The sequence below is a fragment of the Lissotriton helveticus genome, chromosome 1_1, assembly GCF_964261635.1.
Source record: "Lissotriton helveticus chromosome 1_1, aLisHel1.1, whole genome shotgun sequence".
NCBI classification, from domain to species: domain Eukaryota; kingdom Metazoa; phylum Chordata; class Amphibia; order Caudata; family Salamandridae; genus Lissotriton; species Lissotriton helveticus.
Window position 1 is genome coordinate 281,200,536 of NC_136057.1, and position 16,385 is coordinate 281,216,920.

At 43.8% G+C, this 16,385-nt stretch overlaps 1 protein-coding gene across 1 annotated transcript in view; it reads left to right on the forward strand.

Moving 5' to 3' along the window:
- LOC144794735 (hemagglutinin/amebocyte aggregation factor-like) overlaps positions 1–16,385 on the forward strand; it is a 196,519-nt gene that overhangs the window by 152,501 nt on the left and 27,633 nt on the right. The window contains exons 3-4 of the mRNA XM_078668194.1: positions 6,395–6,583; positions 10,705–10,857. Coding sequence (XP_078524320.1) covers positions 6,395–6,583; positions 10,705–10,857 — 342 coding nt within the window. The remainder of the gene's footprint in view (positions 1–6,394; positions 6,584–10,704; positions 10,858–16,385) is intronic.

A 16,385-nucleotide genomic window follows, 5' to 3' on the forward strand; every position in this document is an offset into this window, starting at 1 on the left:
TCGAGCGTTTGTGCCCAGGGGACAATGAATGACGGTAAAATAATAGATCATAAGGGTAATGGAGGGTGGCTCATACAGAGCAAGATTTTTTTAAGGGGACTCAAATATTGGGCATATCTGTGGTGAAATGAATGATGTTATACTGACTTGATTGTAATTACCTATTACAGGTTGAATATTGATTGTAATATAGAGTGGATTTAAATCTATAAGGCAGCCATCAAAACAATAAGTTGAATATAGTAATGTAAAAGAACTTATATAGCGCAAACTGTCACCCCACGGGTTATGTTATGTTATATTTAACTTATAGAGCGCGCAGCTACTCAAAAGTGTAAAAGTGTCCAGCCGCTTACTACAGAAAAGGAAGAAATGCACACCCGTCAGGTTAAAAAAGCAGCGTTTTTAATTTTTTCTTGAACAACAGTGGATCCTGGATGCCCCACAGAGCCAGGGGCAGCATATTCCAGGCCAGGCCTGCTTTCCGCACAAAAGAATTCCCACCAAGACACTGGCGCTTAAACTTCGACGTCTGCATCAGCAACTGAGCAGAAGAGCGCAGCTGTCTCCCTGGTATATAGAAGGCGAACCTCTTCTGCAAATAGATAGGGCCTAGACCGTAAAGGGCCCGATGAGCAATTGACAGCATTTTAAATGTAATACGCGATTCAACCCGGAGCCAATGCAAAGTACACAAAAGAGTGCAGACACTATCCCTAGATGACAGACCCCCAAGAAGTCTGGCCGCCGAGTTTTGAACAACTTGCAATTTCTTCACAAGAAATCCCGGACTGCCAACCAAAAGGGCGTTGGCATAATCTAAACGGGACAAAATCAATACGCGGACCACAGTTTCTCTGGCCGTGCATGGCAAAAAGGGAAGAAACTTCCTCAAGATCTTCAACGTGCCAAAACAAGTGCCGGCCAGTTTCTTTACTTGAGTCACAAAGTTCAGATTTTCGTCGAACCAGACGCCAAGATTTTTGGCAGCACCTTTCCTCTCAGTAGGGCGAGGAAAGCCAGAAGGCCAGAGCCTCTCTCTGAAGTCCGTTGAGAAGGAGCCATACAGCAACACTTCAGACTTTCCTTCATTGCGTTTCAATTGTGCATTTGCCAACCACTGAAAGACCGAGGAAAGACAGTGTTGGACTCCTTACTCAAGGTAAACAACAATTGGGTGTCGTTGGCATAGGCCATCACCTTAGTCCCCAATGACTCCGCAAGATAAACCAGTGGAGTCACGTATATGTTAAACAGAAGAGGGCTAAGTGATGACCCCTGCGGTACACCAGTAGTCACCCGAATAGGCGCTGAGGCACACGGAGGGAGCCAGACCTGCTGCAGCCAACCTTCCAAAAAGGACCAAATCCATTTCAAGGCCATCCCCGAAATACCTATTTCAGATAGGCGGTCTAGGAGAAGAGAATGGGGCACAGTGTCGAACGCCGCCGAGAGATCCAGCATAACCAAAGCTGCTCTCCCGCCGGCATCCAAATACCCCCGAATCGCCTCTGTGACCTCTAACAAAGCTGACTCCGTGCTATAAGAGGCATGGAAGCCAGATTGTGCCGGATGAAGCAGACCTGCCCCCTCAGCAAAGTTGGAACGTAACCACCTTCTCGCATACTTTAGCCAGACTTGGCAGAAGCGAGATAGGCTGATAGTTCTCAGGCAACAGAGGGTCAAGTGACAGCTTCTTAAGTAGGGAAGAATCAACGCATGTTTCCATCCCTTTGGAACACAAGCTTCATTCAGTGATTTATTGACCATAAGATTCACTTCTAAATTAATAGTATCTACCAAATCGGACAGAAGCCTTGCTGCACACGGGTTGTTAGGTGAGCCGGACTTAAGGGCCTTAAGGATTCTGAGAGAGCTGGCAGAATCAACCGGCCTAAATTCAGGAAAAGTAAAGTCAGGTTCAACCATAGGCTTAGGCGGCGCCAACACAACACCGAAAGTCCTGGGCCGAAATCGAAAATGTCTCCTGGATACTAAGGATTTTGTCCCTAAAAAATGTTGCCAAGATGTTACACCAGGTCTCTCAAACCGGTGCCGCCGCCACCTGGGCCCTACGGGCCAAAAAACTCTGCACAATTGCAAAGATTTCTTTATGGTTGTTATTGGCCCGCTCATTGTGAGTAGAATAGTGCTGGCCTTTGGCCTCTCCTATCGCGGAATAATAGAGTTTTTGTTTAGCCTTGAGAGTGTTTTTATCAATCTGGCGGTAGCCACTGGAACGCCAGGCTCTCTCTGCTATTTTGCACGCATGTTTCAGAGTCCCCAACTCAGGAGTAAACTAAGGCTTAGAAGGAGACTCCCTCCTCAGCTTTGGCTGACATGGTGCCGACAGAGTAGCCACCGAGCTTGCAATCCAGTCAGCAAACTGAGATACATTTTCCTCCAGATACCCCAACAGGGAAGGCCTGGAAGCTGGCAGAGAAACACTCAGCATACCCCGGTCCATTTTCCTAAAGGCTGGGGGACGGTGGCAGATGGCTGGTCGAAAAGAGTTCTTCATTGCCCATGAAAAAAATATGGGGAATTTATCTGCAAAACACACAAGGTGATAGACGGAATGTTGCACATTGGTAAAACATTCACCCCCATCACAGATCTGGGTTTAATCCATCGTTATTTTGCTCACCACGCCACCCCAGTTCAGACATGGCATTATGCAAATCAGTCTTGACCCTGTGCCTCATGGGAACAGTCCAGCCCGAACTGCCAGGCCATGTCTTCCCTTGACCGGAATCAAGCATCCTAGGACCGGTTTCTGGCTATCAGACCAGGCAACCGCCCTCGGCCTTAGCATCGATATAGGGAAATTAGTGCACATGGCATGCAAAATATGCCCTCATAGGTGGGTAGAAAACATAACTCTTTGTGAAAGGTTACCCAGATGAAGGGCATCCAAAAGAACTGTAGAATCAGTCATCTCTCAGTGTGGTCATGGTGAAGATTTACATCACCAAGAAACACGTAATTTGAGAAACGCAGTGCACGCTCTGCCAGCGCATCCCCACAGGTGTCCAGAAAGGCCCTGGCTGGCCCAGGAGGCCGATAAATCAGAGACTCCCCCAAAGTAAAGTGGGCTGAAAGTTGTAAACTAAAATCCAGAACCTCACAATCACCCCAAGGGGTGGATATTTCACTGTGGAGGGTCCAACCTTCCCTATACCAAATGGCTAGACCACCCCCTCTGCCAACAAGGCAATCCATCCGATGGACTTTGAAACCAGCCGGTGTAGCCAAGGGCACTAAGGGGTTAGAGAAGGCGTCAAGCCAGGTCTCAGTGACAAACAATATGTCCAGACCGTTGTCAGTAATTAGATCAGCAACGTCTACAAAATGCTTCTTGACTGATCTAGCATTAAAGAGACAGGCACTAATATTCCCCGACCTAAGTGTATCAGCTAACACATCAGTTGGCAGCAGCAAGGGCTCCGGTGAAAATATAAACCCACAATCCTCACAAACATAGTCCCCAATAGGTCCTATTGGCCCATCTCTATAGGATGTACAGGGAAGGGGTTTCAGGGATTTCAACCATGCACTTGATAAGTGGATGACATTACGGCTCCCCAAGTCATCTCGAGCACAATGGCTCGCCCTGAGCGCTGACTTAGCGCTGACAGGCGCAGATGGGCTTGCCTTAGGCGCTCCTTTGGAGCGCCGTCAGCACGCCCGCTGCGCTCGCCCGCTGCGCTCGCCCGCTGCGCGTTCGAGCAGGCACCATTCAAATAGGTGTGGCTAAAGCTGGCGTGCAGCGTGCATCATCTGGAACGCTGACTGCGAGCAACGCCAGTCGCGTCCAAGATGGCCGCTGTCTCGACTAACCCCCTCCGTCTAGTGTGCCATCCGATGAGGAAGGGCTATGGCGCACTCTGTTTCAAGACTTCCACACAATGTCAGCTAACAAAACAATTCCAACGCTGTATTTTTTAAAACATTTCCTAAAATGTCCCAATTCACGCAAATAACCTTCCCCCCAAATTCCTGGCGCTGAGACGTATCCTAATATCAGTGTGCATATAGATAAACCTACCCAGAAGATAGTGAAATTACTCCTTCCTCTGGATGAGCCAGGTCTTAAAGCTCTTCCTAAATGGAAGCAGGGTTTGGATTTGTCTGATATCTAAGGGGAGATCGTTCCACAGTCGTGAGGCTGCTACACTGAAAATTATGCCGCCAGTCCTAGTCTTCTTGAATCTCGTAGTGACCACCAGTTTTGTGCTTGCTGAGCTGAGATTTCTTCTGGGAGAATACCACGTGAATTTTTTCAGCAAGGCTTTTGGGCCCAGCCCATGTACTGTTCTAAACACAGTACATAGGGATTTAAATTGTATTCTTTGGTGAACTGGCAGCCAATGAAGATCCTTCAGAGCCAGTGTTGTTGAGGATTTGCACTGCCTATTTTGAGCCAATTTGTCTGCTATAATCTGAATCCTTTGTAGCTACAGTATTACTGAGTTTGGTGCACCCAGGTACAGTGAGTTGTAGTAATCCAACCTGCTCAATATTACATTCCTCACTACCTGTGACCTGGCAGAAGTGGGTAGCAGTGGAAGGATCGTTCGTAAGGCTCTAATTAAAGAGAAACATGTGCCCACTGTCTTACTGACTTGTGACTCTCACTGGAGATTATCATCCAGCATGACCCCCAGGTTGAGTACTGTTCTAACTGGAGTCAGAAGTTTATCTGTAGGGGTGAGTCTAAATTCAGAGGGGAAGGGCGAGCGATTTTGGTTCTGTAGCAATATACAGTTTTCGTTTTATCTCCATTAAATTGTAAGGCATTATTTCTGAGACATTTTGTCGTACTTTGCATACACTCCTGGAATTTATCCATTATTGTACAACCAAGATGGCGGCCAAGAAATTGAATTTTACCTGGATGGCGCATGCCTCTCATTGCCCCATGCTGCCATTTTATAGGAACGTCATTTTATAGATTTAAAAGCATGATATCCGACCATGTTTGTTTTATGTTGCAGCAATTGATGAAGGCATGTGAGCCGAAAAGCGTCTTGCTGTTGCTGAATAAATGATGGATTATGAATTAAGAACTTGCCTGTGAGTTCCCGTGTTTTCTCCTTCCCCGGAGAGTTTACATTTGAAATGTGTAACGTGAGTTACAAAGCGCTGCAGGAATCATAGATACAGGTGTCCTGGACTGTACCAGATGTATGTTTAACAAAAGAGAAAAGTTTGGTTTCAGAGCACAGCAGGCCACTTTATAACATTCAACTCTCTTGTGAGAGCTGCTTTTTGGCATGAGGGAAAGGCAAACAAAGAATCAACCTCTAACCTTCTGCCACTAATATTCACATAAGGGAAAGGCAGAAGAGTAAAATCCTTGATTCTATGTGCTTTGCTGAAACTCGACCATACAAAGATCAAAAAATGAGTAAGAATTATGGGAGATAAAAATCTGCATGCTCCTACTTGATACTTACAAATAAAAACTCTGCAATACACACGTTTATCCAATTTAATTGGCTGCACCAAGCCTACCTCTCCCCCCAAGTCCACATGAAGCATGTATAACAGAGATCTCTACCCAAATACTAACCCCCCCCACCAGAGATTTGTTCCACATGATGTAGGAATGTCCCTTGATTAGTGAATACTGAATTAACAAGTGCCTCTGATGCCAGACATGTAGCTTGAGTCCTGCCCATTGAGACACTTTTCAGATCCAAGAATTACAGCTGTGCAAACAAATGTATTGGTCCTACATTTATCCTAGCTAAGAGGGGAATTACCTTGTCTTAGAAGGCATCAACTGCACCTCCTATACATCTACGGCTGAAGGGTCTACAGAGACAGGCAATAGCTGGAAACGATACTCTGCAAAGACAAACAAAGGGCAAGGAATCTAACACAATATTTTGCTAGGCTTAACCAATAAGCAGAATGAAAGGCCCCATGAGGACCTGGAATGCATGCTAGGCCAAAGCTATGAACAAAGAGTACAGTTTGGGAAGCATGTTGCCGCGTACTATCTGGTGTATTGCACTGATAAATGACAATAACATTCTGGACATCCTAATTTGTGTATGGAGAAGTCCACTCAACATGATGTTCTAGCAGGAGGAGGTCCTTCATAACAACCACCAATAGATATACACGTCATCACTAGACTACATTTAATATGATTTTTAAGTTTGTTGGATGTTTTCTGTTGTATTCTAATTGATGATCTTAAATATTTCCACAATATAATGAGCACCACTAGATACAGAACATTGCACAGTCCACATTCATAAAGCTTATAAAGAGTAGTTAAAAAAATCTTTCATGCTCAATCCATAGTCACTTGTTATTAGTAGACATTTCAGAGTCTCAGTGAGGAGTGTTTTAATTGACCCAGGTTTAATTTTCTTTATAGTCAACATCACAACAAGCATGAGGACCGCCAGTGGGATTTCACCTGCAAGAACACCTTCAGCGGATCAGCATCATGTCAATGGAGCCCCTATGTTAACTACTTTGATGAGGAGTTCTCCTACACCTGCCCTTTTGGATCTGTCATCAGTGGCTTTGACAGCTATCATGACAACAAGCGTGAGGACAGGAGGTAATGCCATCCAAAGATTAGAAAGCAAGTCTTCATATGCAACTCAGCTGTGACAACAAATCTTCAAAACATTGCCACCAATCTAATGCCACATGAAACCTCTCAACAATCACAGCCTCTGTAAAACAAACAGTTCCATAGACCATTACCATTCCAAACAAACACAACAAGATGATGGACTTTTCAACCACTCACCCCCAGTCAAGAGATCTAGGTTTAATCCATTGTTCTTTTGCCACTATGCCACCACAGTTTGGACCCAGCAATATGCAAATCAGTCATGATCTTGCTCCTCATGGGAACAGTTCAGCCCAACTACCAGGCCAGGTTCACCCTGGACCAGAAACAAGCATCCTCGGGCCAGTTTTGGGGCATCACCCCTCATCAGCCAGGATAGCTTGAATCCAGTGGCACAGTGAGCGCGGGACCCACGTCTGGGTAAACCCTTGGCCAATTAGGCCGAGCATAGCAAACACAACAAGATCATGGACGGAGTGCTAAAACTTTTCAACCACTTTTTCAGGAACTGGCTTGGCAGCTCGGGCTGCATTGTCCCCAGGAGGAGCAGAGTCAAGACTGATTTGTATATGGCTGGTTCTGAACTGGGTTGGCGAAGTGAGCAAAAGAACGATGATGGATTTAACCCAGATCTGTGACTGGGGATGGGTGTCTGAAAAGTTTCAGTGCTCTGTCCATCATCTTATTTTGTTTGCTTCATTAACATTCCACGCCATGCATAAAACAACCACCATCTCAGACTCACTATTCACATACACTATTACCACGAGAAATCAAACCGTTGCCACCAGCCGTCTGATGAGGACCCACACTAACCACTGCCAAGCTAAACTTGCCTCTTCTTTCAGAGTGTTGCGACTACGATCCTGTTTATTCCCATGAATCCACTACCACATAGAGCAAAACTATCATCTGTGACACAGCACCACACAAAACCTATCCTTTCTCACTGACTACCTGCTGCCTGGGCTCATCCAGTCCCACTTTCTCACAGCTATGAACACTCCTGCAGTGCTGCCAGATTCACCTCTAACCACAGACCAACCAATCTAGTAGATGGCTTTATGATGCAGTAATGGAAAACTAAAAATACATGATGATCATGGGTCGGCCTTCCATTTCTCCGTGGTGCTTCTCCCTATATTTGCTTCAGTGTGTTAATGCATATGGTGGCTTTTAAATGCTGCACATATTGCTGTATTAAATAAAGTGGAACCCCCGCCACATCAGATATTACCATTCCAACCGATGAGAGGCATAGGATGATAATCTTAGCCATTCTGACATCCAGCTAATGCATATCTATCACTATCATAGGAGAGAGAGAGGACTAGGTAGCTAGTCCGTATCCCCAGGCTAATGCAACCATCCTCAATCTTCACACATACCAACTGGTCATAAAAACATAAACTGCTCTACATAGTCAGTAACAGAAACAACCTTTAGACCTGGTTCTACATAAAGGTTGTACCAAGTACACACATGCCCACACACTCACTGCTACACTAAATGCAATCTGTTTCCACAACTTCACTTTTGCACCAAACCAACCCTGCCAAATAACTAAGCAAATATGCTGAATCAAACTATTTCCCATCTATGATCACAGTGAATGTAGTCATTTTAGTGGTAGAAACCCACTTCCTTACACAACCCAACCATTTATAGTAGCCTGGAGCCAAGCCTGCACCAACCATACCAATAGAATCACTACAATAGCAGCACTAACCATGACAACACATCCATGGCTAAATCACTTCCTTCTGTTTGAATCTCTTATTAATCTATATTGCCAAGTAAAAACATTCATATGCAAACGATACACGATGTATCAAACTAATCCGTCCCGTACACAAACTGCCACCCGCGATAAAACACATCCAACAGGCACACTATCTATGCAGAAGGTAATCTTTCTCAAGGCTATTACCTAATGTGTCTGGACCACCAGACAACACATCTTGCCAAAGACACACATTTGTACAACCTCACTATAAACCATCCTAAACAACTGAAACAGCTGTACCCAAACACTCCAGATATCCACCACTGTAGGATTACAGCTCGGTAAATGGCATATTCTAAATTAATTAAGCCATTTCCCATTAGACAAATCACATCTTTGAAAATCTATTTTACCAAATTTAAATATTTTACACCAAGGTCCTTTATAGGTCATAAAAAACAAATCCAGGCTATCAATTTCAATAAAAAAATCAGTAAAAGGAAATATATATAGATATAGATATATATTTGCACGACCTCCATCCTCATAGATGCCAGGTATCAACAACACAGTGCGTCCCCAGGGTATGAGAAAAACCCTGTAAATGTTGATTTTCACCAATAGCAGACTCACTGCTTGGCACGCTCTCCCTCCAGAATGATGGGAAAATGATTAAAAACACCTCACATGTGGCTCAGAGTGATTTATTCATAGCCAGCTAACCCAAAGCGTTTCAGCGTCCCCACACCTTGATCAGAGGTGATACAAATGGTAGTCAGCTTGGTTTAAGCAGAACATAAAACAGTGATATAAAAGAAGGACTTACATACACATTAATAGCCTACACTAGGTGGTCATTTTGTACTATGCAATGTGTAGCAAAAAAAGCCTCATATTCACAGTAGCCATCTTATAATGTGCAATATATGTGCAATTCATCGTGGTAAAACCCATATTAAAGCATGAGCAAGAGCAAAACTACTTCCAACAGACATAAGTGTGTAGCAAAATATTTAAAATGTTTCGAAGATGTATAAGTAATCATGCAAAATTACATCATTCTGAATAAAGGGCACCAATGTAACATGACACCATGAACAATCACAGACAAATACGGTCGATAAAAAGTTTCTGATTTAAAGTCCTATATTTTGATCATACCTATAAAGTTATGTCACAAAGGTAATTCCCAGCCTACTCAAGATTTGCTTATTCTACTAAACAGTAAATATGCCACAATACTAAAAATGTCTGTAAACATTACTCTCCAATATTGTGCTCTGTGCTATATTGCTTATAAATGACCTGTAAACACCATTCTCCAATAAAGCGCTGTTTTACTTATACTTGACCATCTTTTTTTGCTTTTTGTTTTCTTATTTTCTATCTGTTTATATGACTCTTTTCATCTTTTTATGGTAATTTCACCCAATAATTGAAAACTGGTATATTATATCATCACTTCTCTCAACTTTATAAAACTGCTCAAATGTATAAACTCTGAAATTTTACATTGAATAATTAATGAGAGGATCCCTTTAATTACAAATGAACATCAACATACCCTTCAGGGGGAATCCACAATTGAGAGCAAACAATTCAGCCCGAGTGGGCATCCTACAAAATACTAAGCACAACTCAATATAAAGATTTTTATTTGATGAGGAGTAATAATATTCTGCCAATATAGCACGTAACTCATAAACATAACCAAGACTAAATCTCATGCATAATATTTTGTAAAGCACTCTCCAAAAATATATATGAAGAATTACTAGCAGTTGAATTTGAAAGATGTCTTATGTACGATGGCAGAGTTAGATTTTCATGGGAGAACATTGCAGCCAACCTAAACAGAACATACACATATGTGTTACAACACCCCAAGTCCTACTTAAATCTAAAGGGCTATGTGAATCTAAATTGCAATGTGAATTTTAAAAACCAAATTCATTACAGAAACAGATTTCTAAAATGTAATTATAACTTAACAGCAATTTACCATTTCAGTGTATTAAACAGTGTATTTATTCACCTAAATAGGAGACCAGCTCTTCATCGGAATTCAGACCCCCTGGTATTTTAGTATCCAGCTCTAATATGTACCTAGATTCCAGATGCCGTAATTTGCTAATCCTATCTCCTCCTCTAACTGTCTGAGGGACACGGTCTATCACACAAAATCGGCTCAGATTTCTATTGCTACAATGTGATTCCTCAAAATATTGTTTATTCTTGTTCTGGATAGCCCTCATATGGTCCAGGATGTGCTTTTTGGCCGGAAACATTGTGCTGCCCATGTATGATTTCAGACATGGGCCCTTTACCATTTTTAACATTTCCCAATATTTACAACTTCTATCATGTTGTTTCCTAGGTGGAAAGTTTACTGCTGCACTAAGAACTCAGATATAACCAGTGACTGCCAGTGGACTAATTATGTCAATGATTTTGATGCATACTTTAATTGGAATGTGCCCAATGGAAGATACCTCGTGGGATTCTCCAGTTACCACAGCAATAAAAGAGAGTAAGTCCTGACAGTATTTTACGAGCTATTGTAGCCACTGATTCGAGATTTTGTTGCTGATCGGTTGTGCACAAAGTATATTACTTCAGACTGGAACTGTTTTTCTACTGGTTGATATAGAGACCAAAAGATGTTTGACATTGCCATTTCTGTTTTTGCGTTATACTCCACTTAAAAGTATTTTTACTGCTATGACTTTTAATTTCCAGATACTAGAAGACTTCAACTCGTAGCTGGTGAAACCTACTCATTGACACTTTAGGACTGGCCCAAATGTTTGCTAATTTCCTCCTACTGATGTGAATGCCCTTAGACTTTCTGATAAACAATAGACGGCCCGATTGCGATGTCGGGTGAAAAGCCTTCTGACATCTATTCGAAGGCTTTCCGCCTGACATCATTGATTTCTGTCCGACCACCATATTACAATACCGGCGGTTGGAGGGAAACCCGAGGGGGGCTTCCCATAATGACTCAGGAGCTGGCTCCGCTCTCAGGATTACAATGTTGGTTTCCATCTGTCTTTTCATGGCGGTCTACCCTCCCCAAAAAGGCAGGCAGAAAGTAACTTAGGGGGCCCCTAGCAGGGCCCCCTTTCCCCCTGGCCCCTCCGCTATGGGGCCTGGGGGCACTTATGGTGCCCCCTAAACATCCCTGCACCGTGTGCCTGCCACATGGTGCAGGGATCTTTATAAACATCGATTTTTCAATTGTAGCTTGTGCTGCACCCCTTTTCCACACGCCGCACAAGCTGGTATTGAATAAAGGATGTTTCCGACCACCCATAGGGTGGTCAGATCCAAATGCAGCTGGATGAACCGCCGACGTATGGTCGGACGGTCCCGTTCCGCTATGGTGTTGATCGAACATTCGTCTGACCGACATCGTAATTAGGCCCAGAGTGTCCTTCTTCACTGAAGAGACACTCTGGTTCTCTTAGTTGATACCAGAGGATGGATTCTATGTATGTGAGGTGTTGAGGGGACTTGATCCATGTAATTCTGCTGCTAAACATCCTTGATGGATGCCAATCTGAAGGAAGAGTTTTAACCTATTGGTTAAAATGTTCTGAATGCAGGACACTTCCAAGGTTGATTAAATAATGCTATCAAATCTCCTTCACAAATTTGATTTGTCATGGCTCTATCCTGCTGTTTCTGTTTGCACTCATCTGTTATGTTTCTTTAGGGAGGAAAGGAAGTCCGGTTAATTGGTGATCGTACCAGATTTGAATGAATAGTTGTCATTTTAAGATGTCAAGAATGTCAATGAATGATGATACACCCAAAATTAACACAAACAACTGGGATTAAAGCAATTAAGTCGCTAGCAGAAATGCAAAGACTTAAAAAGAGAAAAGTAACATTGATACTTCTCTACACTTTATCCAACAATCCTCAGGAAGGTTCTAGTTCCCCTTCTTTGATTGACTTTCTATTCTGCTCCCTGTTCTTCTCCTCATCTTCGACCAGTCAATTCGTTTGTTTAGGTGTGCGGCTGCTGTCGAACTGACCTATTGCTAACAATATTCTATGAAAATGCCTCATTTTGCACGGTCACCACTATTAATTCTGGCCTGATCTTGCAGTTTGTTTATTCTATGTACTGCGTTGCTGCTAACCGGGCCCCAGCGCATGTACTCCCACCCCAAAAAACAAGCCGAAATTGGATACACTCCTGATTGGCATATTTAACCAGTGTTGCTTGAACAATGATCAAGGTGGGAGTGCTGCTATCAGTTTAACATCACTGATGTCATTGGAATTATGAAACATCCAACAGTTGCACAAAGAGCAATTGTAGCAAATGTATTCAGCTGGAGAGTGGCGAGGGTATAGCATGTAGCTGTTGGTGCTTTTTGGGGCGCACTGTTGCAGATATATTGCCTACGTATTTAACTTACCTATAAGTCCCTAGTGTATGGTGCAAGAGTTTCATATAAAAAAGTATCTAGGGCCTGTAAGTTAAATGTCACTAGTGAACTGCAGCATGCATTGTGCTGCCACAAAAGGGACAATGCAAAGCATGACTCCAGGCCTCCCCCTGCAGATTGGGTAGGCAGTTTGAAAACTGCCATTTTGACTTGGCAACATAAACATTTTTCCAGGCTTTATCCTTCCTTTTTATACAATACTTATGAGCCACCCTAAAAGAAGGCCTTACATGTCTAAAGGGCAGGGTGCATGGTATTTAAAGGTTCCTCCCACCCATCCTCTGACAATACAAAGGAGCTGAAACCCACGCCCTTTTGCAGTACCTCCCTATAGGTAAATAAAATTGTTGAGGTGGTCCATCTCGCTACAGGAATGGACTTTATGGTGGAATACCATCCTGCATCAGACCACGCCAATGCTGATGGTCTCTCCAGGTTTTTCCACCTTACTGATGAGGAAACCCAGGAGGTTGGGTAGTTCTCCCCACTTTCAGTTGGACCTGTCAGTCTTAGGGTGGTCTTCCCCCAAATGTTTTGCTACACCCCTCCTAATTTTTCTGATCTCCTTCTTGTTGGCCTAAGAACTCTGCACACTTTACCACTGTTAATCAGTGCTAATGTGCTTGAGCTTTCACTTTTACATGGTAGAATTGGCTTGCAACCGAATGGCATATTTAGTTTACTGGTAAGTCCCTAGTAAAGTAGTACTACACGTACCCATGGCCTGTAAATTAAATGCTACTAGGGGACCTGTAGCACTTGTTGTGCCATCCACTTAAGTAGCCTTTCAAACATGTCTCAGGCCTGCCATTACAGCCTGTGTGTGCAGTTTTCAACTGCCATATCAACCTGGAAAAATAAACCTTTTGTCATTCCCAAACCTTGTTTTTTAATACATTTAAGTCACCCCTAGGGTAGGCCCTGCACAGCCCAGAGGGCATGGTAAAGTGTATTAAAACCTTGGACATCTACTTTTAAGTTTTACATGTCCTGGAAGTAACAAACTCTCAAACTTGGCTTTCAGTGCTGCAAGGCCTACCTCTCCCATTGGATAACACTGGAGTTACTTTATTAAATTTAATAAGCTGTAACTTTCAAATGGAAACAGGTGACCACTTCATGTTTGGTGTCTTTGGAATTGGAATTTAGTGCCTGCAGAGTGTCTCTGGGTCACAGCTGACAGTTGAGTTTTGTGTATTTCTCTTAGAAAGGCACACAAATACAGGGTTTAGGTATACCATCACTGGCAGAATGGGAGGGCGTAGCTAGCACAACCCTACTTACGCTTGAATAAACTGTGTCCAGCCTCCATACAAAGCGCTGCATACCCCGTAGTTAGTCTGGAGCCAGGGAAGGGGAGGTAGGAAACCTGTGCACTTCAAAGAGAAACCTCTAGAAGCTATTCACACTTCAAAGGAGGCACCTGGTATACCCATTGGACATCAGACGCCATTATTCAGTTCAGTTCTGAACCTGTGGGCTCTGTCGGGAAGGACTGTTGTGATGCAGAAAGGATTGTCACTCTGCTGTACTGGTGCTCTGAATGACTGCTGCCCTGCGGTGCTGAGCTGCTGCCTTCTGTCCTCTCGTCTGGGTGAGAAAGACTGGGCCCGCATCTGTTGATCTCAGAACCCCAGAGTGACTCCAAGGACTAGTTAGTTGGTCTCCTGATTACAGCTTCATGGACAGAAGGCTCCATCAATCTTGAACCCAGCACCTGGACTTTGCCTCCTATGAGTACTACCCTGCCAAATGGTGCCACCACAGTCCTGGACTCTTGGATGTGGGCCTGCAGGTGCTGTGACAGCCCATCAGTGGATCCGGAAGAACTGATGGATCTCCTCAGCTGCTTGGCACAATCCAGAGCAGAACCGACTCATCGCCGCTGCTGTGTGGACTTTCCCGAGAGAAGATCTTTGCATCGCATTCTCACAGCCCCATCTGAGCCACTGCTACATGATGCATCCCTAGCATAGGCCCACATCCGTCAAACCTCTTTTCAAAATGATCCTCGACGATGATGCAGGACCTTGCAACCCAGCCTCACAGCTCCCTGGAATCGTTAAATTGCCATGGCGGCATGACACATCCTTGCCACTGGGCCCTGTAACTTACAACAACCAGGATTTTAGGTAATCTTGTTCAGCAGGCCTGGCTGGGAATCTGTAGCCGTCATGCGATCCATCGCCGTCAGCTTGAACTTGTGATTTTGTCCTGGTCTAGCACAACCAGATATCCACAGTAGGCACTTTGCGTTTTTTGACACTATTTTCGCTCAAACCTTTGAAATTACATATCACTGATTCTGCTGATTGGATTTTTGTCATTGTGGTCCTGGTTTATTTATTAAAATCTACTCTATTCTTCTAATCTGGTGTGGGATCTGCTTTTTAGGTGTGTTTTCTAAGTATGGGCGGATCTAGCGGATCTCGCGTACGCAAATTTGCGAATTTACGGATTCGCAATCCGCAAAAATACGCGAACTCTCGCGGATTTGCGGATTTTTACGTTTTTTGTGTTGGCGCGCGTTCGCGAGGATTTGTGGACCATTTCGCAATTGCGAACTTACTTTTCGGCTCGCAACGGCCGCGACTATGTTGTTTCTACGTCTGGTTTATCATCACAGGTTCACAGCACCCTCTGTTTCACCACTGCCACCCTCTGGTACACCCATGCCACCCTCTGGTACATCCTCACTGCCACCCATTAGGTTTGTTTATCACTGTATATTATGGGGGTGAAAAAAAGCAAGCACACCTGCCCTGCTTCAACTGCCATGAATTAATTTGGGGTTGATTAATGTGTCAGTGATTTTGAAACTTCCAGTCTGGCTGGCACCTGCTTCCTTCCTTATCTGTAATTTGCTTTCTGTTGCAGTGCAATTTTTTTTCACAGGACCTTTATGGTCTACTTGTAGCTATTCTATGAGCCTGCTGTTTGGGTCATAGCAGGGTCATAGAATAGTTGCAAATAGGCAACTGAACTCTGGGGGGCCCCTCAGGAAGCACTAGAGTGAATGGTTACTAATGTTAAGTTTGAACTTTTGCACCTGGTGATTGCTTTCAGTTTAGCAAAAATCGTTTTTCTGCAATTTCGCGCGATTCGCGGGGCGCGAATCCGTGCGAGATCGATTTCGGAAGCCGCGAATGCGTGCAAATACATTATTTTTTTTTGCGGCGTGTATGTTCGCGTGATTTTTTGCATGTTCGCAAGGCGCTTGTAGTGATACGTTTGCGAACTTACCCACGCGGTCGTACACGGGCGCGGGCATCTTGTTTGCGTGACGTAATTCCGTTTCCGGCCGCTATGTGTAATCTCGCAAAGTGTGCTGCTCGCTAGTACAATTTCGCGCGTGATCGCGAGGAAAATCTTGCGCGAACTTACCCACGCGGTCGTGAATGGGCGCGGCCATCTTGTTTCTCATTCATTGCTATGGTTCTGGGCATGCTTTCTGTATCCTCTCTGAATCTCTGCCATCCTTTGCTTGTTTGAAGTTTATTTGATCTATTTTACTTATTATCTATCCCTCTATTTTTCTAGCTCTATATTTTTGTGTTTTCTGCTACTTTTAGTTAATTTAAACTACTTTTTTAAA